Here is a 19,194-nt window from a genome sequence, read left to right on the forward strand (position 1 = left end):
TTTATTCAGAGGCAAGGAATTCCATTCCATAACCTACGCTTCCAGCCTCTGTTCTGCCGACTGAGTTTGGAGCATATGGTGGGTTCTCTGGAGATGTGCATGTCCAAGTTCTTGCCTCCGTAATACTTAGACCTGTTTGCAGCACGCAGTAACACTGTGAGGAGTGGGGTTCAAGCTTCTCTGGGAAATGCCCAAAGGCAGCAAGTGGGAACTGCCTCCTGGTGCCAAAAATTCCTTTAATATCTTTTTTTTAAATTCAGAATACAAAGTAATGGCTTCTATTATGGAATTTTCATATTTATGTATTATTATACTTTATTCTAATTCATCCTCTTCCTCCATGACCCTCTCCTACTGCCTGCCTCTTAGGGGTTCCCTTCACCCCTCAAATTGTTCCCCCGTTCTGTTTTTGTTCTACATGTATTTTCTTACCTTCTCTCATTTCTCCTATGTTCCCTTCCCTTAAGATAGCTTCCTTCCCTCTCATGGTCCCTTTCTAGTTTCTTCTCTCCCCCCCTCCTCTTTCTATCTCTCTCAGACAGACAGACAGACTTTCTGAGTCGTCCTGACTTCAGTTAATATGACAATTTCCATTCATCTGTTTTCCTGCAGATATTCTGATTTGACTTTTTCTTTTCTTTTCTTTTCTTTTTTTTTTTTTTTTTTTTTTTGGAGCTGGGACCAACCCAGGGCCTTGCGCTTGCTAGGCAAGTGCTCTACCACTGAGCTAAATCCCCAACCCTCTGATATAACTTTTAAAATATTATTTCATCCTTTCTACACGGCTCGTTTTCCCTATCTTCTCACCCGTTGGTGGGCTTCGAGGCTGGTTCTGTCCCCTAACTATTGTGAATAGACCAGCAGTGAATTGACTTAGAGTCTTTCAGGAGTAGTAGAGGTTGGTCAAAGGGTAAATCTACTCTCAGGTTTTTGAGAACTTTCCACACTGATTTTTTACAGAGGGAGGCGGCATTCGTTTACATTCCAACCGGCAGCAAATAAGGATTCCTTTTGCCATCAATAGTTGTACTTCGAGTTGTAGATGGTAGTCATTCAGAGTCTCAAAACAGATTGCACGGTGCCAGTGGCAGTGAACTCTTTTAGTCCCAGCATTCCAGAGACAGAGGCAGGTGGATCTCTGAGTTAAAGGCCAACCTGGTCTATAGAGAGAGTTACAGGATAGCCAGGGCTACACAGAGAGAAACACTGTCTTGGAAAAGAATAGGTTTAATTTGCATTTTTCTGCTGCCTAATTTTTCTGTTGAGCTCATTTTAAAAAAATATTTATTAACCATTTGTATTTCTTTTGAGAACTGTTACTAACCCATATTGTTTGAATGATTTTTTTACTGTCTAATCTCCTGCAGTTCTTTTTATATTATGCGTATTAATTCCTTACCTTGATGTGTAGACAGGGTCACACTCCTGTCCCTACCCTACCCCCCAATCCTATAGACTGTCTCTCCTCTCTGACATTTTGTTTGCTGTGCAGATGCCGTTTAACTTCATGTAATCCCATTTGTCATTTTGGAGATTATCTACTGTGCTATTGGAATCTTTGTTTTTTAAGGTTTTTTTTTTTTTTCCTATTTCCTCCTGCAGTTTCCAAACTCCTGGTCTCATCTTGATGTCTTGTTTGATCCATTTTGAATTGAGTTTTATACAAAGCAAAAGATATAGATATTTAGTTCTTCTACATGTCAAAGATTTCCTTTAGAAGTCAGTTCACAAGGATTCCTCCTTCCAGCTCAGGTTCCTTCCAGCTCCTTCCTTGTCTTGCTCTGAACCAGTCATAACCGCCCATCATCCTCCTATGATGATGATTATATACCCCTTGTCAGAGGCACATGGTTAGCGTCCGCCTGTGGGTAATAGATTCTCGACTGCGCATCTCCAAGTGCCATGTAGACAATGCTCTAGACCGCTGGAGCTATGCTAGCACATGTAACAGGAGCCATGTTGCTTCTTCTCAGATGATAGCAGACGCTGCTCCCAAGTGAAGCTGGGCTCGGCTGCTGACTTCCTTCTGGACATCAGTGAGACCGACCTCAGCACCCTGACAGCCAGTATCAAGGCCCCATCTGGACGTGACGAGCCCTGTCTGCTAAAGAGACTACCCAACAACCACATTGGTGAGCTTTGGCCTGCCAGCATCGTGGGGTGTAGGGTCGGGAGCAGAGATGCCTAGGAAGTGGGTGGTTCGTTGGAGGATGCTGTGGTAACCTGTATCACACGTAGGCCTTCCCATCAGTGTTAATATCTGTGGATGTTGGATTGTTTGCAATGTAAGGCAGTCATATTTCCAGTTTTGAGACTACACCATATTGGTCAGTTTTCTCACTGCTATGACAGACTACCTTGCAAAAGCAGAGTGAGAACGGAGAGGTGTATTTTCATTCTCGGTTCAGTGATATAGCCCATCACGGTGGAAATTGTTATGTGACAGAGAGCAAGACAGATGAAGGCTGGTGTTAAACTTACCTTGACCTTTATATAGTCTGGAACCTCAGTCCATCGAGTGAGCCCAATGTCAAGGTTGGATCTTCCCACCTCAGTTAACCTAATCTAGAAAGGCCATCCATCACAGACACACATAGGGTCTTTCTCCTAGATCATTTTAGACTGTGTCAAGTTAATCATGAACACATTCTCCTCCCCTCACTTCTCCCTTCATCCTTTCTCCCCGTCCCCTTAATAACCCTCCACCTGTGTTCTGGTCCAGGCATTTCCTTCATCCCCCGAGAGGTGGGTGAACATCTAGTCAGCATCAAGAAGAACGGCAACCACGTGGCCAACAGCCCTGTATCCATCATGGTGGTCCAGTCTGAGATTGGTGATGCACGCCGCGCCAAAGTCTATGGCCGAGGCCTGTCAGAAGGCCGGACTTTCGAGATGTCTGACTTCATCGTGGACACAAGAGATGCAGGTCTGTAGGGTGGTCCCTTGGGAAATGCCTAGAACGTGTGGCAACGGGTTCATTCTTTTCCTACTGCCAACTCTTTTATCCCCACGCCTCCTTCAGCCTCTTAGATGAGAGTGCTTGCTTCTACCTGAATCACCAGAGAAAAAACTGAGACACCTGGGAATTACCATCCCATCTGTTTCCAGGATCCAAACCCACACCCACAAGATCTCACGAATCTCTGTTAAGTGTGCTCATAGCACTGTTCTTGGCTCCCAGGGTCTCCTGGTGCTTTGAGCAAGATAAGGCATAGCGCCCCCACATCTCTCTTTGAGATGCTTTGAGTTACCTTGGGCTCTCTCAAGCCATATCACATCCCAGTGCCTTTGTCTCTGTCTTCTTGAGTGGCCATGGCAGAGCTCTAGTCAAAGCTATAATCCCAGGACACAGATTGGAAAGATTTCTGCCCGCCACCCCTCCCTTCAATGCTCACGGGTAGGATTTCATGCTGTTGAACTCTCAGGCCCACTATTTGAAAATTCAGATAACCCCTAAAGACAATCCAGGCATTCACTGAGGGGCATACAGCTCCCCAAGACACATACATGTTTGAATGGGACATTATAGATACCTTCAAGGAAGCAGTCGTCTGGTCAACGCCATGACTGGCAGGTTATCCTGCTGTAGAACTTCTCAGAGCCTTTAGCTTTCTCCTTTTGCTCTGTGGAAATTATTTCGGTATCAAGGGCCAGGTATCCCTTCTGCATTCATCACACCCCGCCCTCAGGAGTTGTGTCAGGACAGGCTGCTGTGTTGCAGGCTATGGCGGCATATCCTTGGCAGTAGAAGGACCCAGCAAGGTGGACATCCAGACAGAGGACCTAGAGGACGGTACCTGCAAGGTGTCCTACTTCCCCACTGTGCCTGGGGTCTATATCGTCTCCACCAAATTTGCTGATGAGCATGTGCCTGGTATGAGACCCCCTCTGTCCTTCCTCTGTGATGTTTGGGTTTTTGGTAAATGCCATCCGGTGTGCCTCAACATCAAGGCTGCTCACGGGGTTCCTCTCGGTCTCGCAGGAAGCCCATTCACTGTGAAGATCAGCGGTGAGGGAAGAGTCAAGGAGAGCATCACCCGGACGAGCCGGGCTCCATCTGTGGCCACGGTTGGCAGTATCTGTGACCTGAACCTGAAGATCCCAGGTGAGTGGGACAGGCAGCAGCCAGCGCCTCGGGACCGAGTGCAGGCATGACCTAAAGCACACTGTCCACCCTTGGGACACTTGCATTCTATATAGGCTTTTTTACTTAAAAAAAAGGGGTGAGAAGTCTCAATATATAGCATGAGTGGCCTTAAACCTATGATTCTCCTGCCTCAGCCTCCGCAGTGCCTGCTAGGGCTGTAGGCTAGGGACACCATAGTGAGTTTTTTGTTTTTAAAGAAGCTTCGCTTAGGAAGAATGTGCTTACTTACCTCTTACCTTTTTCTTCCAAATGAAAATAGTCTTGTTGAATTGCCAAGGGGAAATATATAGATCTGCTTTTAGATTTTACTCTTTGCCAGTGAAAATCCTGTCAGTGGGAACAGGGCCTGCTGATACCAAGGTCTGGAAGTATTTAGGGTGGGAGACCTAGCAGCAGCCTTTTGGTTCATCTCTCTTATCCTTAACGGAAGGACTAGAGCGTTGCTGCAAAGCTGGCTGGGTCCACTGAGCCACGTAAAATCGTTTTTCACAGAGGCCACATGCACTGGGAGCAGGCGAACAGCCTGTCTGGGATGTGGCTGGGATTCTTTGTGCACAGAGAATCCCTGTGTCCATGAAAACTTGAAGACTCCTCTGCCCACAGACTGGCAAGGCCTGTGGGAGTTGCACAGACGCTACAGGGAAGGGGAAGCATAAGAGAGCGAGGGAGACAGCCACGTTGGTAAAGTCTTTGCCGCACCAGCGTGAGGCCTTGAGTTTCATCTCCAGAACTTACATTTGAAAGAAGGAAAAGTCAGGGGCAATGATGCCTACGTGTAATCCCAGCACTGGGGAGGCAGAGACAGGAGGTCCTAGGCCTCTGTCCAGCCAGTCACTGATTGATATACTCAGGTCGGTGAGAGTTGTTCTCAAAAAAACAAGGTGTATGGCTTCTAAGGAACAGGGCCTAAGGCTGTCCTCTGGCCCACACATATGCACACGTGCATGCACACATGAAAACGCATACAGATGCTAAAGAGGCACATATCTGATCTTAAGAGGAAGGGGCTCTTTCCCTACCCTGCACATTCTATTGACCGCCTCAGCTGTAGTCAGGGGGCTCCCATGCAAACACACCAGCATTGTCCTTGAATGGATGTGGTTAACAGCTAGTTACTACAGTCAAGACCACTTTTCACAAACTCGGTGGTACAGAGTTCATGTGCTTCAAGGTGGAGGAAGATGGCTGGCCAGTGAATCTGGACTTGGTCATGCTCGGGTAAACCTTCCTCCAGAAATGGATTGACTCCTGTTGCTCTCCATCATCCACCAACAGGAGGCGCTCTGTTCTTTCTCCTGGGAAGATGTGATATCTCCATTCTAGTCTTATTTCTAGGATGACCTTAGGATGTGGACTTGGTTTGCTTCCCACTTTGTGTTCTGCCTTTCCTCTCTCTGCCGGCTCGTACCTGAGGAACCGTGCGTGTGGACGTCTGTCCTGTCCGAAGCCTCTTCAGGCTCTTGGTCATTCTTTTCAGTTACTTGATAGCAGAGGAGTCTGCAGGAGACACTCTCCCTCATGCTCCACCAGATCCCCTCTCATCTGTTAGCCTGAGGAGACCTTAGCTCCTTTGGACCCGGGGGATTATCCTAGTCACTAAGTAGTGTATCCTAACAACGAGGATACCTGCCCTCCTCCCAGCTCAGGGGCCGTGAGTCAAACTGGAATAGCATAAGAAGACCTTCTTCTGTATTGCAGGTGGCTAACTTGTATGCTCACACATGGTGAGAGGAGAGAACAAAGGTTGTGGGGACCCGTGCAAGGAGCCTGGGTTGCCTCCCTGGTACCTCTCCAAAGCCAGTCTGTGGGGTCGAGTTTGCCCAAGGAATCTGACAGGGGCACAGACCTTGGGTCCACCTATGGCGTGCCTGCTGCTCTCCCTCTCTTCCTTTCTCTGTCCGTAGAATACAGGGCCATGCACTGCTGCGTGGTACAGTTCTATCGGGGCTCTAGGTGATGACAACATCCAGTGCCACCTGCTTGTCTCCTCCGTGCCAGTGCAGGCAGAGTCGTGTGTGTGTGTGTGTGTGTGTGTGTGTGTGTGTGTGTGTGTGTGTGTGTGTGTGTGTGTGTGTGTGTGTGTGTGACATGAGCAGCTCGTCTCGTAGACATGATTTGCTCCCTGGTGCTTGCAACGCAAAGCACTGCTTTCCTGAGAGCATGGCCTCTTTGGCCTCTGCTGAGAGCCTTGTTCACAGATGGTTCCTCTTTTGTCGTGGAGGTTGACGCATGCTCATTTTTGTATCTCAATGACCTTGTTGCCCGAAAGAAGCAGCACGGCTTGACCGTAAGAGATGAAGGTTCTTGGGGCCAGTGAGATGGCTCAGTTGGCTGAGGGGCCTGCCACTAAGCCTGGTGGCATAGGTTTGATTCTCAGGGCTGACATATTGGCTGGAGAAAACTCCTGCAAGCTGTCTCCTGACCTCCACACGCAGGCTGTAGCACACTCGTTTGTATACACACATTGTAGGACCCCGATCAGCCCTACGTCCGGGAGGTCCCACTCACGAAAACACGGAGACAGAGAACGATGCAATCGAGCAAGAAGTTTAATGATCCGGTGCACTGGGGTGGCCCTGTCATCTGGACAGAGGCGACCCCCGGTAACAAAAGCACACACTTTATACTCCTGTGGAGGACAGCCTCTGGCAACAGCATGAGGTGGTCCTTGATGACGCACAGTGACCTTTACACTCCTTAATGGAGAGGTATCTTTGGCACGAGGATGGTGGACCGCTAAGGGCCCTTCCCTCTTCGAGGTTAGCTCGTTTCCTGGAACAGGGCGTTATCCTAAATTCTTTGGACAGGGTGTTAAGGTCCCAGCCACCTGGTGTTTCCCTAAGGCGGCCATTGTCGTTAAAGTTTGAATCTTACAACATAGGTACATAGTACCTAAGCTGGTAAAAACGTAAGAGAGAAACGGGTAGAAACATGTGAGTTTTATCCCATGCCGTAGCTGTCCTAGTGTGATGCTGCCATGTAGAGGTAACTGGGCTCCAGCCATAGCTGCTGCCATAACTCAGTGGGACAGGAAGCGCCAGTCCCTCATGCTGGCCACAGGAAGGCAGGCCTCTACCCCCAAGGAGAGTCCGAGCACCTCACCATGCCCGGACTGTACCTGCTGTACCCTTCTCTGCTTGTCCTGTGTGCCCTGCACGGCCCCAGACCTTTGCCCTAATTCTCTTCTCCCAACCTTTTACTCTCAGAGATCAACAGCAGTGACATGTCTGCCCATGTCACCAGCCCCTCTGGTCATGTCACCGAGGCAGAAATCGTCCCTGTGGGAAAGAACTCTCACTGTGTCAGATTTGTGCCCCAGGAGATGGGCGTCCACACAGTCAGCGTCAAGTACCGTGGACAGCACGTCACAGGAAGCCCCTTCCAGTTCACTGTGGGGCCCCTCGGAGAAGGGGGTGCCCACAAGGTCCGAGCAGGAGGCCCTGGCCTGGAGAGGGGAGAAGCAGGCATTCCAGGTAAGAATTTGGGCCAAGTTTTAACTGGAGACGACTAAGTGTACACTGTACCCATTGCTCTAAAGAGAAAACTCCAGTGGGTGAGACTGTAAGGGAAATTCCTTATTCAAAGCCTTTAAAGCTAAGTAACGTTGGAGCCCCTCACCTACACGAAGCTAAACAGGCTTAGACAGGTTTTGCTGAGTCTGACATTAGTGTCCATTAAGACTCTGAAGAAGAAAGCAGTAACTATTTCCAGTGCGTTCCTGAGCCAGTGCTGTGCAGCTCAGAATGCTACAAAACTGACTTGAGGGTCCCCTCTCGTGGTGGCTGCTGTGTGTAGGAGGAGGTGAATCTGAGTGCACTCATCCTTTTCTGGTTTGGTTTTGGGTGTGTTCTTGGTGCCGGAATCCATGTGAACTTCACGATCATTGGTGGTGCTGCAGAAACCACAATGATGGCCTGGGTTCTGCTTGGGGCAAAGGGAAGTGTTGGCGAGGGACTGGACCTTCACTGCTGGCTTGAGCGAGGAGAGGGGCCAGGTCTCTCTCTCTCGGGCTCTCTCACTAACCGGGTGTTTCTTTGCTCTCAGCCGAGTTCAGCATCTGGACCCGGGAAGCAGGTGCTGGTGGCCTCTCCATTGCTGTCGAGGGCCCTAGTAAGGCCGAGATCACATTCGATGACCATAAAAATGGGTCATGCGGTGTGTCTTATATTGCCCAAGAGCCTGGTATGTACTCAAGGGTTGACTGAGGATGTTTTCCTTGTCTGGAGATTGGTTTAGTTGCCAGGATCAGAAACTCACCAGCTCAGGTCAGATACGCAGGCATTTTGCATGTGGGGGGCTCATGGGGAGAGCCCTTAGGCCTCCAAGAGATGAGGATTTTTGATCTCGTCATCTCTTGTCTTTTACTGATGGTCTCTGCTTGCTTCCTTTCAAATGCTGCATTCTGTCCACTGACCATCCGGACCCCCCCTCTGCGAGTGACCTCAGAGCTGGTTTGACTGCTCTCAGCGTCTGAGAGAACCTAGAGCAGAAATTTGTCGCCTTCTTTGTTCCTGAAGCCCTTTGGATAAAACCTGTCCTCACCATAGTTTTGCGGCATACGCAAGATCAAGTACATTAAGTCATAAAAGGAATCCCTTTTATTAAAATACAGTTGTAAATGCAAGTATAGTGTCCCATGCCACCTGGGAGGCTGATTGCCAAGAACGTGAACTGGTGTGCACTCCAGGCTGACCTGGGCTGCAAAGGGCACCTTGTTTTAAATAAAACTGTATTAAATATGGTTATCAAACACATAGCAGTAAAGCATAGATGACTATTAGTATATTAATAAATGATATGTTATTAATAAATGATAAAATTTGACACAAGTACATTGATGTTCTTAATTTCAAAGTACCGATGAGTGTAAGTGATGATGTCAAGATAGGCACAGTACTTAATACCTTGATATATAATGTATAATATTGGCAATATAAGGTGCAGATGCTTCTCGTGTGTGGTGACTGCTAGTTGGTACTTCTAATGCAGAATCCTTTCAGTTAGAGATTAGTAAAAATATATATGTAACTGCCTTTTCTATTCAAGCCCCTGGGGTCTCTTGGATTCTATACAGAGATAAATAAAATCAAACCGTATAAATAAAATCCGTATCACCTATAAAATCAATCCGCTATGGCCCTAACCACTGCTAGTATCTAAAGACATTTGAAGCCCAGCTTAAGGCAGTGGCCACTGTGGTATTTACCTTTCTGAAGGTCTCTGAAATGGTGGGGCTTTCCTATCCCAACAGGTAACTACGAGGTGTCTATCAAGTTCAACGATGAGCACATCCCTGACAGCCCTTACCTGGTGCCCGTCATCGCGCCCTCAGACGACGCTCGCTGCCTCACTGTTCTGAGCCTTCAGGTGAGGCACAAGGAAGCATCCATCTGCTTGGCCACAGGCCGACCAGTGAGACTCCTGGACTCCTGAGGCCACATTAATCCTGTCCTGGGTACCAAGCCCCGTTGACAGTTGGCACCCAGGTGTTGCCATTCATGGGGTAGCAGTTCTATGGCAGGGTCACCTCCTTATGCCCTCAAGACGAAAGACAATTTGTGCAAGCACAAACAGACTTGATAAACAATATACCTTACCACTGAGGGACAAGTTCGCTTTTAAATATTTATTCAAGAGAAACAAAGGAAGCCTGTTAATCATTGGTTGAGGGAGCAGGGCAGATTTCAAAAGAGAACAGACAATGCTGCCAGTCTGGTGACTTGTACCTATCGTGATTGTTGGCTTCCTTTCCCTAAAGCTAACTGCGTTTTTGTTTAAATTAGGGTGGTTTCCTTGTAAGTGTACAGGGAATTCTCCTGAGAACTTATCAGTGTCACTTCAGTAAGTCTTTGCAACACCCTAACGGGCAGCCTCTCTTAACTTAATTTTAAAGATGGTTCAGAGTGATTCTAGCCAGGAGCCAGCTACTATGAGGTATCAAGAGTGAAGGCTCTGTCCCCAAAAGCCTGCTCCCCTGTGATTGTGCACTTGGCTTTAGCATCACCACAGGTGCACATATGTGTACGTGTACACGCACACACACTGAGAGCCACTGGGGCTGCCTCTGTATCAGCTTAGGACACTGAACTCGCTTGAGTTAGGAGAGGCAAATACCTTATACAGTATCGCCCGAATACCCCAAACTAGTTTCCAGTTAGTGGGGTTTCCAAGTGGCCTCTAGCTATCCCAGTTCTTAAAAGTACCTGGGTTAGAATCAAATCTGGCATTTGCCATGGATGATACAGCAACTAGCTACCCATCTTACGCTGAGAGAACGGACTGTGGCTAGTTAGAGACCCAGACGTTAGCTAGCACACCAGGATCCCAGATTACGATTGATGAGGTCTCGATGGGAGAAGCCCAGGGGTCCTAACTGGTCGCTGTGGTGTAGATGTTTTTCTTGTGTTTCATTTAAAGGCTTCTTAACAGGACTCTCTTTTGCGGCCGACCTAACTAAAACCTTTAGAGGGAGATAAATGGGGCATTTGTTGAGGGCAGAGAGCTGCCCTCCCGCATCTCGAAGATTTCTTTTCAGATCTTCAGAAGCATTTATCTCCCTCTTGAGGATTTAGCAGCAACAGACTCAGGTAACAGAAATGATCGTTCCTCTCCAGCACTTGTGCCGAGTCCTCCTGTCACGGTTTGCTCCTAAGTATTTCTGTGTGAACTGTTCCATGCTGAGGGATATGTAAATTATTTATCAGACCCTCAGCAGAGGCCTGAACAACATCTGGTGCTAGGGAGAGGCGAGAAGTATGTTTTGTTTTATCTGGCTTTTGAGGCGTCACAGAAAAGTGGAGTTGGCTGGCATTGTGTGGGGGAGGGGACAAAGTGGGGGTTCTCTGGAAATTAAAGAGCCCTTGAGTTTGTAATATAGCCTCCCTCCCCAGGCTGTAACCTCCTGGCAGCAGAGTTCATAGAACATTCCGCATACGCCTCATCGTCACAGTGTGGTTTAATAGTCACCAGCCACATGTGGCTGCCCAATCAAGGCGCTGCTAGAGAAACTGATCTTTGTTACACAATTTAAAGTGCTTCAGATTAGTCCGTTTCCTCTGTGGCTAGGGACGGACCCAGGAAGGGAGCACGGTGTGTTAGGGCCTGCTGTGGAGATGTGGTCCTTGCACCAGCGCCTAGCCTAGGCATTTCTAGAAACATTGTTAAAATCATCATTTTAACCACATTCCTGGATAGTTCCTTTGCATACTAAGTATGACTTCTGCTGCTGCCTCCGAGGAACAGCAAGTTTAAACCAAAACTGGGGCAGGTAAAACCTTACTTCCTGGACAGTGTGGGCCATCCGTAATCAAACAGGTTGCTTTGTTCTGAGTACCCTAAGCCCCGCCCTCCAAGAATATGTACTTCACAGTGCAGTGACATTCTTGAAGCCTTCTTGTGGATGGGCTGAGGCGTGATCATTCATCACTGTTTTATTTGTTCCTCACAGCCCGTCTCTGAGATAGGGCCGGTCTCTGAGATAGGGCCGGGAAGTTCGTCCATTCTACAAACAAGGAAGTTGAGATTCAGATTTAACAGCTTAGTTTTTACTAACTGAGAAAGTAGTTAGGCAAAGTGCAGCCTACGTAGCACATGTTGCTCCTTTGCGTTTATCAAAAGTGCTGCCCGGTCCTGCACTTAAATTTAAAAAAAAAAAAAAATTTAACAACAAAAGCAATGACATAAAAACTCAGCTCCTGTCATGAACTCTGCACCCAGACTCCTCCTAAAAAGGATGATGGTGGTGGTGGTAGTGGTAATGATGATGGTGGTGGTGGTGATGATGATGATGGTGATGATGATGATGGTGGTGGTGGTGATGGTGGTGGTGGTGGTGGTGATGGTGGTGGTGGTGGTGGTGGTGATGGGTGGTGGTGGTGGTGGTGGTGGTGGTGGTGGTGGTGGTGGTGGTGGTGGTGGTGGTGGTAGTGGTGGTAATGCCAACAGCATCGGCAATTTAGCTGAACCAAGCAGTGTTTTGGCCTGTGCAGATCTTGTTTGGGATTTTCTTCTCTTGTCTGGAGTGTCTCAAGTCTCCCATCCTGGAAGCATCTCCCCAACCCTGATGTTTGGATACAAGGGTGCAGTGTGTGTTTGTTTCCTGGTAGGGATGTGGAAGCAAAGGCTGCCATGTGCCATGTTTTGTCATCAGTGTTACAGATGGGAATATTCAGGCCTGATGCGTGAGAATTCCCACCTGGAGCCTGCCGTGGGTCAGCTCGTGCTTGGGAACACCGGGTACCATAACCTGTCTACTTTGTTAACTTCTCAGGAGTCAGGATTAAAAGTTAACCAGCCAGCATCCTTTGCTATAAGGTTGAATGGTGCCAAAGGGAAGATTGATGCAAAGGTGCACAGCCCCTCGGGAGCCGTGGAGGAATGCCACGTGTCTGAACTGGAGCCAGGTAAGCAGCAAGGCTGGCAGTGAGGTCCCAACCCGTCTTTCTGGCAGCACTCGGACAGCTGTGCCTCCTGCGTAGGGCTCTTCCGCTACCACACTGCCGGAGAGTCACCTTCGTTACGCCGCCGCCAGACATCGTTTATAACACAGGGTCGACACGTTTGCCAGCAACACAGAGACCCTTTATGTGACAGTAATACCCCTCTCTTCTCGCTGCTTTAAACGAGATCTGCTTTATTTTCTGTGACTTTTATCGGGTTCCTCTTACATGACATTAAGCGCAGTTTTTTTTATCGTAGTTTAATGAAACCTTACAGCTTTACTATATCTCTGACTCTGACATGAAGAAGGATATTTTGATCTTACCCTCCTCTAAGAGAATCTAGGGCTCGAGGGCTTAATGCTTCAGATTTATGGGACTCGTGTCTATGAACTTTACAGAGGTCGTTCTATCAGGGAACATTTATTGTGTGTTAGGGATTTGACAGGAAGGTGAATAGTGAATGTACAGCTCTACCCCTCAAAGCACTACTCGGGTTGGTACATATCTATAATCTTAGCATTTGAGAGACCGAGGAGGGAGGACTTCAAGTTCAAAGCCAGCCTGGGCTGCAAAGCAAGCGTCTGTCTCAAAAACAAAACAACAGGGGTTGGGGATTTAGCTCAGTGGTAGAGCATTTGCCTAGCAAGTGCAAGGCCCTGGGTTCGGTCCCCAGCTCCGAAAAAAAAGAATAAAACAAAACAACAATAAAAACAAACAAATAATAAAAAAGAAAAAAATCAACTGACCAGAACCAGTCCAAATGACACTAAATACCTGCAAACTAGAGAGCCTAAGTGATACCATGAGAAAACTAAGAAGCAGCCGGTGGGATGGGAGAGCGGGAGAGGCACTTTGAGCTTTGGCAAGGTCAGGAGAGCTTCACTGGGTGTGGCCTTTGGTGACACCAGCCGCTGTTGGGCATTTGCTGTGTGCTCACCTGCCTCTGGTAAGGGTGGACATCTAGAGCAGCAATTCCTAATCGATGGGTCATGACCCCTGTGGGATTCAAACGCCCCTTTTATAGATTACCTAGCATTATCGGAAAACCCAGCTATTTATGTTGTGGTTCTTAACAGTAATACAATCACCATTATAAAGTAGCAACAAAATAATTATATGGTGGGGGGGATCACCACAACCTAAGGAACTATACTGAAAGGTTGCAGTATTAGGAAGGTTGAAAGCCACTGGCCTAGAGCATGCACAGCCAGTTTCTCTCATTGAACAGAAAAGACAAAATGGAGGAGGGGTGCCTTGACAGCATCTGGGCTAACACTAGGCTATATCACAGACAGTGCACTAGAGCATCTGACTGGCAGAGGGGTGCACCGCTGCCCTTGAGAAAGCAGAACCAAACAGCAGCCCCAAAGGAATAGAGCCTTAGTTAGCACTTGGTGTCCACTCGGCCCTAGGGTCCTAGCGTGAATTCCGAAAGGCAACATGTTAGGACTAGGGAAGACGGTTCAGTCAGTAAAGTACAAACCTAGGGACCTGTCTATGATCCAACCAGGCACCCAACTGTGATCCCAGCAGGGTTAGGTGTGGGGAGAGACCAGAGGCTTGCTAGCTAACCAGCCAGCCTAACCACATCAGTGAGCTCCAGATTCAGGGAGAGAACCTGCCTCAAAAAGTGAGATGGAGAGTCGTTGAAGTCACCCTGTGTCGGCCTCTGGCCTCCAGACTGTACACGTGCATGCACATACACGCACAAAGCTATGTCTGGGTGGATGGGCAGTAAGGTGCCCATACAGTTAGCGCAACTCACATGGTGGTTTTTAGCTAGCCATGCCATTAAGGTCCGCTACAAGGGAAGTTTGTCCTTGGCCAATGGGACTTCTAAAGTTCCAGATCACTCCTGGCATGCCATAGTCGGGGTGTCACTGGTCGGGATTATAGACTACCCACCTCAAGTGGACACGTAATAATGAGGTCCAGTAATTCATCTAAGTGCCCAGTTTGGGGGTTTAACAATGGTTAGATTCAGTCACTGTCAGGAATTCTCCAAGGCCCCAGAGACTTTCTATTGTTTCTCTCCACCTTTTGCTTTATTTCATGAGACAGATTCTCTGTGTGTAACCCAGGCTGGCCTGGAATTCATACAGCCCAGGAAACTCTCTACTGAAGATCTTCCTGCCGCAGGCTCACAAATGGGACCTGTCACGTCACATTGGGCCAGTGCACCCTTACTCTTTTTTCGTTTCAAGGCTTTTTGCCTTCTTGGTGGCAAGATGGCCACGGTACCACCTGATGCTTCATTTTCAGAAGTCTTGAGACGCAAGGAATCTATAAGTCTCCTAGCAAGCCTCTCCCATGGCAGTGAACTGGGAGACATGCCCATTCCTGAGTCACTTGCTGTGGCTAAAGAAATAAATTTACCTTGGGGAGAGAATTTTCCTCATCCTGTAAGAGACTGAATCTGGACATTGGGGTGGGGTTCACTTCCCCTGAAACATTTTGCCTTTAAGGGAGGGGGTGGCCACCCAGCTGGGAAATGCTAGGGGAAGTGCTGTGCCGAAAGATACGAGTAGCTGGCTACTACTGGCTAGAACATTCCTTTGTGGAGAGTACCAGAGAGACAAAAGAGGGCTTGGGCAGATCTTTGATGGGCAGGGGTCCGAAAGGAGCCAGGGACTAGCCAGTGCTGAGGTCATGTGGTATGCCATGCAAGCATCTGTTGACAGATGACCTTGACACGTGTCGTGACCCCAAACAGAAAGAGCTGGCAGTTTCATTTGCTGACAGTTCCTTGCCTTGGGCTTGATGATGGAGCCTTGGTGCTGGTTGGAGCTGTATTTTCCCCTTCAAGTGGACAAATAGTGAGAAGTGGACTTTTTCGTGAAGGGTGGATTGTAAGGCAGGAGTCTGAGGACATAGCAGAACCAGAGAGTCAGAGCCTTTCCCAAAGGGCTGATTACGGAGACACAGGTCAAGTCTTGAAATCTGTGTTTTGGCTGCCAGACTCCCAGCAGAATGGTGGCTTTAAATGATTCAGCACTGGCTAGCTCAGGTTGCTTGCAATGCTGTGTCCCTGCTTAACTCCAGTCTGCTTAGCCTCCACGTTTACCTTGTGTATCTCCTCCTCCTTCTCCTAGATAAGTACGCCGTGCGCTTCATCCCCCATGAGAATGGCATCCACATGATCGACGTCAAATTTAATGGCAGCCACGTGGTCGGGAGCCCTTTCAAAGTGCGTGTTGGAGAGCCAGGCCAAGCAGGGAATCCTGCTCTGGTGTCTGCCTACGGGGCTGGGCTTGAGGCGGGTACCACAGGTAAGAAACATTACTTCCCTTGTCTGAGCAACTCTCTCAGAGAGAGCTGGGATAGGCACCTTTAGCCCCTAGGGTTTTCTGTGCTCTGTCCTCGGGAAAACGCAGTTATGCACACTTTGATGGACTTTGGAAGCCATTGTTTGAACCAGGATAAATCCAGACTGAGGCCTGTATTACAGTTTGTTTGTAGCCTAGATTCTTTCTCCAGCAAGTTCCTGAGCCCTAGAAGCAGGATGTCATTAATTTTGAAGACTCTATTTGGACAGAGTTCATGGTGCAGCTCCTAGGCCCACGGGCAGCCTGCTCCCGACCTTCCAAAAATATACTTCAGCAGCCTAAGCCTGCTCATGGCCCGTCCATCCCCTTGTATTCTCTGCTCACTGCCAATGAGGAGAAGGTGCTGAAAGTGTATAGAAGTTCTCAAGCTTCATGGACAAGTTCTGTCTTCTGCAGGTGTGAGCACTGCTAGCCAGTCATCCAGTCATGGAAGCTTTCCCACTTGCTGCCTGTCCCTGGGCTGGTGTGGTACAGAGTGGCCAAGTGGACCAAATAGTTGATTCCTTGATAGACAAATCCCCAGTCCAGCTTTAGTTTGGTGGAAGTTACTGAATGGACAGCTCACCTTTTTGCTGGGCATCTGAAAGCGATGTCTATGTGATCCTTTCACTTGTTGGGTGGCCTTCAAAAAGCCACGTACATGGTCAGCTCAAGATAGGCCTCAGCTCTGCCCATCACGTCAGTGTTATGGATAATGACTCTGTCCCTGTAAGCATCTGCAGAGGAAGTCCACGGTGTGCACTCAGTGGGACAACACTTCTAGCTGCTGTTACTTGGGGCTACTCGGGAAGATCTGTGGTCTTCTTGCCTCTGCCATGCTGTAGATTGGGACAGAACAGATTGTCTTTCCTATGTACCAGGACATGGTTTGCTGTACTTAGAGCAAACCCAGCCCTGCAGTGAGAGCCTCCTAAGTGGTAGAGGAACCCTGCCCAAGTTAGGAGTGACCAGTAGATTGGCATGGTGCCAGGAAGTCTGGCCAAAGCAGTGTTCGCCATAAAACCAGTGGCGTTGGTCCTGCCAGATGCCCTTGGCACACCCAGCCTGACTCACTGCTTCACTCTGAGCCGGAACTTTGCCCTTGGATGAGATCTCCTTTGCACTTGGGGAGAGCAAGACAAAAACGGTCCAGTGGTCCAGCACTGAATTTCTCTGGAAATTCATAGGACTTGAGGGAGGGTCAACTCCAGGTCTGTGATCCTGAAGTTTGAGAGCCCTTAGCTTCTGACCCTAGAAGTACATACTGTACCCCAGTGGGCTTTCTGAACCAGAACTCCTACCCTCCAGATACCCAGAATGGTTTCCAGGCATCCGTACAGGCAAGGGGTCCTCCTGGCAGTCAGACAGCAGGCATTGGCCTGGTCCCACAGCAGCCTCAGCCTGCCCACTGCAGCCAGGAGCCATCTGATCCCCTGCTGGCTGCTGCCATCCCAACCTTCCTCTGTTTCCTCCTGGTATTTCTCACTCCTCTGGAGCTCAGATGTCAGGCTGTACTCCAGCAGTGCGGCTGCTAAGGATAAGGTCCCAGCCAGAGAAGGCCTGGAACTCACCCACTTCCACCCTCTGTAAATATTGCTCTGTTCACAGAGAGAGGGCATCTTGTTTGCCTAGGCTACCCGCCCCCAACCTTTCCACAAATGTCCATCCACACAGTTGCAGCATGAAGAGTTCTTTCAAGAAAGGATCTGCATAGCCACCAAAGGGCCCCATGCCCTGCGTTCATGGCCAGGCATATGTGTCCGAGCTCAAGCCTTAACATGGGCTATTCTCTGCAGATCTCATAGCAGGAAATGTGGAGAATTTAGGGCAGGAGTCTGTGTGTTCCAGATAGAAACCACAAAGTTTAGGGCTCTTTGGAGAAGCCCTAAGGATCTGCGTGCAGGTGGAGGAGGAGAAGGAAGGCCATCACCATGCAAATCACATATTGGTCATTACCAGAGTCGATGGTGATATATGTCTGCTTATGAATTTTTTTTTCTCTCCTGTCTTCTCTTGGGCCAGTCCTTTGGCAACAAGATGGACAGATATCTCCTCTAAGTCATACTTCTGCTGAGCAAAGTGATGTGGGGTGGGTATCAGTTAGTTCTTGATTTTTAATTCCTAATTCCCCTTCGTCTGCATCATCACTGCCTCTTTAGGGTCTGAATTGACTAAAAAGGGGCAGATCTCCTGTCTAGGACAGCCAAACCTTTACAGCCTTACTGTGAATACATTGATCTTACTTCCACTCCATTGTGGCTCGTGGCCTGCTTACCCACATGGTCCCCAGCCTCCAGCTGCTGGGCTGGGCTTCTCAGAAACAGAGTCAAGGTGGGAGAGTAGGGAGACTTTGGGACAGCAGCCTCAGGAGTTTCCAGAAAGAGCTGGCTCATGTTTGGGGTCAGACCATAACAGATCCTTTGTCTTATTGATAAGCAGAACAATAATTCTTTCTCTGGCCCAGGGACTGTAGTTAAACCAAAATATTTCCCAGCTGGGCTAGCATCTGCAGCTCTGGCAGAGGCACAGGGCCACTGGAGGACGTTACACTAGGGTGCCCCCTAGAGGGCTTCTAGTGTACAAGGGCCAATGTGTAACACCCTAGCAGCCCCCACCGACTGCCTGGTTTTCCTCTAGACTGGAAGCAGGCTATGGGCATAGGAGATTAAGGGTCATTAGTTAATATTCTCTTTGCTTTCCCTTTTGTCCCAGGGCAGCATGGCAGTGAGGTCAGGTGTCTCAAGACTGTAATTAGGGTGTGTGGGACAGTTGTCCCGTGTGATACAGTTGCACACAGGTGGCTGGAATGTAGCATACCCACCACTTTATAGCAGTGGGCCCCGAGTTACACATGGCCTGAATATCACGTGGAATAAGAGTGGCTTAGGGTCTGGTGTGGTACTCAGTCAGCCCAGTCGTTGTTCAGTCGCTCGCTTCTCTTGTGGCTGGTCTTCATGGCAGAGTGGGTGGACTGACAGCTCACACACCAGCCGCAGGGTTTAGCACAGTGTCTAGAGAGGAGGAGAAGGGGAGGAGAGACTGGACTTCCTTAACCTCTTCTACCAGGAGAAGGGAGTAGTCAGAGGGAGTGCCTCCCCTAGAGGCTCTGTTGCCTGGGGCAGCACTTCAGGCTCACAATGCCTCGCCCTCAGCCACATTCCCAGAAACAATCGTTGCTCAGGCACTCAGTGGGCGAAATGTCAGCCACCCTCCTACCCTAGCCTGGGCAAGGGAGCTGCACCCCCACACCCAGTGCTTCTCTGTACCAGGAACTCAGATGTACAGCTAGTTGGTTCCCATG

At 48.8% G+C, this 19,194-nt stretch overlaps 1 protein-coding gene across 2 annotated transcripts in view; it reads left to right on the top strand.

The window, feature by feature from the left end:
- Positions 1-19,194, top strand: part of Flnb (filamin B) — a 133,209-nt gene that overhangs the window by 109,448 nt on the left and 4,567 nt on the right. For both annotated transcript variants that reach the window (XM_032918047.1, XM_032918048.1), the window contains 9 exons: positions 1,974-2,132; positions 2,723-2,926; positions 3,722-3,874; positions 3,983-4,105; positions 7,354-7,620; positions 8,192-8,329; positions 9,399-9,514; positions 12,417-12,549; positions 15,681-15,857. In XM_032918047.1, coding sequence (XP_032773938.1) covers positions 1,974-2,132; positions 2,723-2,926; positions 3,722-3,874; positions 3,983-4,105; positions 7,354-7,620; positions 8,192-8,329; positions 9,399-9,514; positions 12,417-12,549; positions 15,681-15,857 — 1,470 coding nt within the window. The remainder of the gene's footprint in view (positions 1-1,973; positions 2,133-2,722; positions 2,927-3,721; positions 3,875-3,982; positions 4,106-7,353; positions 7,621-8,191; positions 8,330-9,398; positions 9,515-12,416; positions 12,550-15,680; positions 15,858-19,194) is intronic.

Source organism: Rattus rattus, chromosome 12 (genome assembly GCF_011064425.1).
Source record: "Rattus rattus isolate New Zealand chromosome 12, Rrattus_CSIRO_v1, whole genome shotgun sequence".
NCBI classification, from domain to species: Eukaryota; Metazoa; Chordata; class Mammalia; order Rodentia; family Muridae; genus Rattus; species Rattus rattus.